The sequence below is a fragment of the Chinchilla lanigera genome, unplaced genomic scaffold (assembly GCF_000276665.1).
Source record: "Chinchilla lanigera isolate Chin_1 unplaced genomic scaffold, ChiLan1.0 scaffold00020, whole genome shotgun sequence".
Taxonomy (NCBI): domain Eukaryota; kingdom Metazoa; phylum Chordata; class Mammalia; order Rodentia; family Chinchillidae; genus Chinchilla; species Chinchilla lanigera.
In genome coordinates, this window is record NW_004955421.1 from 22,730,765 (window position 1) to 22,737,778 (window position 7,014).

Below are 7,014 nucleotides of genomic sequence, written 5' to 3' on the forward strand. Positions count from 1 at the left end.
AATAGCTAAAATAGAAATACACACTTCTAAAAAAATAGAATCACTGAACTTGCATAAAAAGAATTACATAAAAAGAAGAAAGCAAGGAAGTAATGGGAACAGTATTCTAGAAAAATCATATTAAGTTGTCATTGAAAAATATGTATGTTTAAGTTTTTTAAAAATTACCGTAGAAGATACTTTGGCATTAATTCTCCTCAAATTATTCCCCTGAGTTTGAACACAGTCATCATTTGTGTGACTTTCAGAAGCAGTTCTGGAAGTCCTCTTTTGTGTCCGTAGTTGTACTTTTGCGGCTGCCTCCATGTCCTCAATCAATTTAAAACATTGACTGGTTATTTTGAATTTGGGGAAGAACCAGACATCACAGTGCTGGATCCAGTGAGTGAGGTGGATGAGAACACAATGATGTTTTTATGAACCTGCCTTTCTGATGGACGGCACTTAACCAGAGCCTTTCTGATCATACCTCATAAAGACTTACGAAAGAAGACTTGCAGAACTGCTTTAGAAAGTGGCAAGAATGGAAGGATAAGTTTGTTTGAAGTGAGGAGGAGTATTTTGAAGTGGATTAGTGGAAATGTGTCTTTTTTAAAACATTCGCCATATATTTTGATCACCTGTTATATGAATAGGTTGGGAAACCACATGATCAAGTGTGATTTCTTGTCCATATCCTTTCCTCTGTTTTGAATGGAGAATTCATAGGCATTTGTAGTGTTTTAATAGTTAAAGAAAAGCAGGCCATATTTGTATGGGCAGGTAACTGTGATTAATCCAGTTCTGTGAACCTAACGTTCAGTGAAAATGAGAAAAATAACACACTTCTATATTTACTGTGGTGCAGAGATTTGACGAGTTCTGTATTACAGAAAACTAGGCAGATGCTGATGAGATGACATCAGTTTCTAATAAATTTAGAGTATTTGAAGGTTGGAGGGAGAAACCTGAAATTTTAAATGGATATGCTTTTGCTGCATGTTGATATCCTACAGCTTGCAAAGCAAGGGAAATCAAAAATTGTCAGTAAGCTATCTTCAATTTAGGAATGAAATCAGAAATATAGTCTTGTAAAGCCTCATTAATTCAGCAGTGGCATTTTTGGTAAATACTGAGTTCTCTGATAGAAGAACTCTTGGCACTTTCAGTGACAACTTATATGATTTTTCTAGAATACTATTCCCATTACTTCCTTGCTTCTTTTTATGTAATTCTTTTTATGCAAGTTCAGTGATTCTATTTTCTTTAGAAGTGTGTATTTTTATTTTAGCTATTTTAAATATTTCTGAAACCAGTTTATTCATTAATTCTTCCCATTATAACCACTGAAATGTAACAAGTGCCATGGTAGAAATCTTCTGTACTACTTGATTTTTAACCCTAAAATTTATGGATACATTTCTGTCAGAACTGATTCTTCTGGTTAGGGAGATGCACTAGTGTTAACTGGTGTTACTTCAGACCCCCACCTCTAATTGCTTTTTGGTTTGTTTTTTACTTTTTTGGGTGATAAAGTGTACATAACATAAAATTTAATATTTTAACTGTAAGTGCACAGCTCTGTAATGTTAAGTATACATACACATTATGCAGCCATCACCACCATTCATCTGCAGATCTTTTGCCTGCTTTTAACTTTTTAGTGGAACCTGTGACCATTCCCATACTTGATCTTAGCCAAAAGGCTGAGAAACAATGGAACCTGTGACCATTCCTTAGTTTTACTGTTGAAAAACTGTTTTTTTATTATTATTTTAATAAATATTTATTAAATGCTTTCTCTGTGCCAAAAACTAGAAATGTAGAAATGAATATATAGCTTCATGTATTAAAGCCCTACATTGGTGATGAGGAAACTTGGTCTCTGTTGCTAAAGGGTCCTGGAACTCTCATCTCTAAAATTCTGTAATACTAGATTATTTTAACATGCAAAAAGATCACAGTCCTTACTGTATAACCCTTTCTTTAATCCCCACTCTGCTTGTCTTTCAGCATTAAACCAAAAAGAAGATGTCACTATATGATGATCTGGGAGTGGAAACCAGTGACTCAAAAACAGAAGGCTGGTCCAAAAACTTTAAGCTTCTGCAGTCTCAGCTTCAGGTGAAGAAGGCAGCTCTCACTCAGGCAAAGGTAAAGCCAAGCCCAGAGTGAGCACGGAAGTCTGCAGAGCGAGTTCCCTGTTAGTCTTACAGATAGTTTGGTTTTAGCTTGCCTTTCTGCCTTTTCATCAGATGAATAATATTACACATTCATATGGGGAAAAGAAAAAAAGTTTAAGATCATTGCTTTTCCTAGTTCTTAGGAATAGAAATCTTTCATGGAATGAAGAAAAGCAATATTCTCCACTTCTAGCAGTGACAAGTTTTCAAACTTCAGAATGTCACAGATAGATGGAGAACTTATTTAAAAATGCTGAGTTTATAGCCATGGTCATTCTGGTGAATTTTGGTTCTAGGTTGGGGCTCCCAGAGTGTGTATATTTAAGTAGCCTCTGCTTGTTTCTTGCAGATGGTTTAGAAGAAGCTCCACAGAACAACTTGCCTATGTATGCATTATTGATGCCTTAGATTGGTTGTCAGTGTGTTAGGCATATATAGTCTAGGTAGGAATTGCTTTTGTTCCTGTTGTATACGTGTTGGGCACTGAGAACATCTTTGGAATCATTTATGTAAATACTAAAAACATAGTTCTTCAACTGGGTGTATAGGTCAGTGATAGAGCCTTTGCCTCGCATCCAGAACAAAATAAAACAGTTTTTGCCTGGATATTTACTACTGAAATGTCATTGTGCAATATTTCTAGGAATGGAAATAGTACTATACTTTGCTCATTGTTTTAGAGTCCTTGTAGTTTAGATAGACCATGCATCCTTACTGGAGGCTAGGTCCTAATAGCGCTGATATTGGTCTTTAAGGGATGATAGGATCTTGTTTTTTTATTGCTATAAAGCACACATAAATATGGTACATAAGGAGATATACAATGTTATCTTTAGTGTATTCTTTTCAGTGAATTATTTTTAGTGTGTCATATGGAAGGTTTGTATTAAAAGGCTCTTTGGTAGAGGAAGTGAGGAAAGGTTGAGAAAACAGCTTTGAAGGTACTCATCGAAATATTTACTGATATAATGATTTCCTGAGATTTATTTCAAAATAATCCAGTCTTGGCCAGATGAGGTAGGGCTATTCAGGAAACAAAATTGACGTTGAGTTGATAATTCTTGAAATTAGGTGCTACAGACTTAAGAATTTATTCATCTGTTCTCTTTAATGTTCTGTTTGAAGTTTTCTATGGTAAACAGTTAAGTTCTAATTTTTCCCCATTATTATATCAGTAGGTACCTTGAAGTGCTTACATTTAGTTGTTCAGTTATTATAGGTCTTTATCGGCTTAGGATACCCACATTTAAAGCAGCATTGTTTTAAAATTTGTGTGTAAGAGTGTTCTGTTGATGAGTTTTTTTTGTTTTTGTTTTTATCTTTCTAAAAGAGGCAGAATTTATTTTTGTTTTAAATATTTAAAATCTTTTTGCTTTGCACATAAGTTACAGTGCAACATGCTGCCAGTTAGCCCTCCCATAATCAAAGGGGAAACCCAATGTAGAGCTTTTTTGATATATTATCTCACATGTAAATTTAAATAAAAGTGACCAATCTTTCAGACAAATAGGTGGTTTTTAAAAAGACTGAAAGAGGGCGGGAGATATAGTTCAGTGATGCAGTGCCTGCCTGGCAAGCACAAGGTTCTAAGTTGGATTTCTGGTACCAAAACCAAAAAATAAAAGGACTAAATTAAAGAGTGTATGAATATAGCGATAGTTGGATTAAAAGGCTGGGTGTTTGGGTGTTTTGGGGTTTTTTTTGTTACTGTTTTTGTCTTTTTTGAGGTATTTTGCTCTGCAGTTCAGGCTGGATTTGAACTCACTTTGTAGCCTAAGCTGGCCTCAACCTCACAGCAGTCCTCCTACCTCAGCCTCCTGAGTGCTGGGCTTACAGGTGTGCACCACCATACCTAATGAATTTCAGCTTAAAACTTGGCACACTTTCTTTGTTTTTGATTTAGAGCCAAAGGACAAAACAAAGTACTGTCCTTGCTCCAGTCATTGACTTAAAGCGAGGTGGCTCTGCAGACGACAGGCAGATTGTGGACACACCACCGCATGTTGCAGCGGGCCTGAAGGTAAGCCTCATACTTGCCTTTGATCTCGATAACATTTTCCTGCTTTCTATACAGCTTATTTTATGTGTGTGTCACACTTAACAGGTCCTCCCCTTGGTAAACTCTTGGAAATACAGTCAGTTATTTCTGACTTAATTTTACTTTTGTCTTACAATAGCAAAACATTTATCTATTTAAAATAGTTTTTATAGAAAAGTCAGAAACTAGTGATGTATAAAACTTTTCAGTCCTACCCTCCAAAAATTAAAACTTTATTTTGGAAGAACTTTCTGTTACATGACTCCTCTACTTTCTGTTCACTAACTCGCTTTTTTCATTTAATATATTGTTACTGTCCATCTGTGTCAAAAAATACGGGATTGTATAATCATCTTAATGGAATCACTATATTATCTTGTGTGCATGTATGAGTTTTATGCTTCCTCTTTGTTTTTCTAATTTCTTTGTCAAGGTTACCTTTGTTGTGGGTTTTTGTTTTGTGTTTTTCCTCTCAAAGAATATTCCAAGTTTCTAGGGAAAATGCAAAATGTTACTGATCTTGATCTTAGTAGACCTTTTAGAAAACTGGTGGAAAGGGAATTATAGCTCCCTATGTGAATTCAGTACCTGAAATGCAGCCTACAGAGAACAAGTGTGTATTCCAGATTTAGAGAAACCAAAGAGAATGTGTTCTAAAATTATAATACGTGGTTATATCTGTGTAGTCAGAATCTAAAATGACTCCTAAATAATGACTATAAGGATGATTTTGTTGGTTTTTTTGGTTTTTTTTCCTGTACCAAGAATTGAACTCACGACCTTGCGCTTGCCAGGCAGGCACTGTGCCGCTGAGCTAAATCCCCAGCCCTGATTTTGTTGTTCATAATTTTCTTTTTTCATTTTAAAGAGAAAGATAGAAATAAAAACAATGGTACAGAGTTTCAAAACAGGATAATAAATTAACATTGGTTAATGTATTGCATATTGTTGTCTTCTAAGAAGTTGCTCAGATTACAAGATGTAGGCCATGGGGCTGGGGATTTAGCTCAGTGGCAAAGCGCCTGCCTGGCAAGCGCAAGGTCATGAGTTTGATTCCTGGTACCAGAAGAAAAGACAAAAAGACAAAAAAAAAAAAAAAGATGTAGGCCTGCAAAATTAATCAACCTATATAAGCACAAACTGATCTTTTCAATGGACTAAAAGAAATTAATTAGTAGTATAATTACGTTAGTTTTCATATATTTTTTTTTTTCTTTTCCCTTCTTTCTTTTCTCCTTTCCCTTGTCCTAGGTGTTCATAATTTTTTAAGTTACTTAGTGCTTTTTCACTTCAAAGTGGTAGTGCCTTACATTTTAATGGTGTCTTATGTAGGAGTTCCAGGTGAATGCCATGAGGTGTTATAAAAATAGTCATAAACCAAGAGGTGAAATTCTCTGTCAGGGTTCTGCCACTTGGCGTGTGTGGCCTCCTTAGCCATGTGTTCCCTCATTTATAAAATGGGGAGAGAAGAGTAGTTGAACTTCAAGATCTCCTTTATTTCATTGTTTGACTGTAATCCTATAAGTAAACTTGAGACATGAAGATGATACGACTTCGATGTTTTTCTCGTCCTCAGGACCCTGTTCCCAGTGGGTTTTCGGCAGGAGAAGTTCTTATTCCTTTAGCTGACGAATACGATCCTATGTTTCCTAATGACTATGAGAAAGTAGTGAAGCGCCAAAGAGAGGAACGACAGAGACAGCGGGAGCTGGAGAGACAGAAGGAAATAGAAGAAAGGGAAAAGTAAGGCTTCCTTGGTATTTGAGGACATTTTGTAGAAAATGTTCATTAGAGTCCGTGTTAATCAGTGAACAGCTTGATCCAGGGCTGCTATCTGCAGGGCTGAAGTTCCTTATGGTTGATCTAAGTTCAACAGAAAGAATGAGTTATTTTTAAGAATTTATATATGTGGCATCTCACCATGACAGCAACTTCACCAAATTACTTTACAGATTCTGAAGATGTAAAGTATAAATTTAGGGTGAGTTCTTTAAAAAAAACCTTAGAAACCTGACGTTGACGGGTTTTTCCTATGTTATGACTGCTAATATCACGACTACTTAAAATACTTAAATGTTACTCTTGAAAGAGTTAATATGCATTAAATGTACTGTTTTTCACTTGCTGAATCATTTCATGAGTGTTTATCCTAGAGAATTTAAGTTAAATATCAAGAAAACTTTTCTCTTGTGAGTTACAGTATTATAACTCACTATATTTATTCAGTTTCTTTTGAGGTTTTGTCACTTTTCATACTTTTTCCACTTTAAGTCTTTAATCAGTTGTGTCTACTCCCTACCATACACACATAGACACAAATGAATAGTGTATTGTGAAAGGATTTTTATTTTTTCTAGCCAAGAGGAAATCAAGATGGCATCTCAGTTTCTTATCTCTAAATTAATTCATCTCTGATGAACATTCATTTCCTTTGTTGTTACAGGAGGCGTAAAGACAGACATGAAGCTAGTGGGTTTTCAAGGCGACCAGATCCAGATTCTGATGAAGATGAAGATTATGAGCGGGAGAGGAGAAAAAGAAGTAAGGCCTAGACATGAACACCACGTTTTCAGCGTGTAGTAATCCCATGCTCACTTTCTGTATTCAATTTCGTGAATAGTTCATTTGACATTAATTGAGGTAAATTTTTTCTCGGGACTCTCAGCAGTCCATATTTGCGTTCCAGCCTCAGTTTATCTTGTATTTTTGCATATATTGTCCTTTGAGCTCCACAAACGTTTCTTTATTGGTTACTTGGAAAATAGCAGGGCTGGGGATTTAGCTCAGCGGCAAAGCGCCTGCCTGGCAAGCGCA

At 35.7% G+C, this 7,014-nt stretch overlaps 1 protein-coding gene across 1 annotated transcript in view; it reads left to right on the forward strand.

Annotated features, from left to right (window-relative positions):
* The first annotated feature begins 1,992 nt into the window (after positions 1-1,992).
* Rbm17 (RNA binding motif protein 17) overlaps positions 1,993-7,014 on the forward strand; it is a 13,170-nt gene continuing 8,148 nt past the window's right edge. Inside the window, exons 1-4 of the mRNA XM_005383861.2 lie at positions 1,993-2,133; positions 4,066-4,182; positions 5,777-5,943; positions 6,644-6,741. Coding sequence (XP_005383918.1) covers positions 2,011-2,133; positions 4,066-4,182; positions 5,777-5,943; positions 6,644-6,741 — 505 coding nt within the window. The 5' untranslated portion in view covers positions 1,993-2,010. The remainder of the gene's footprint in view (positions 2,134-4,065; positions 4,183-5,776; positions 5,944-6,643; positions 6,742-7,014) is intronic.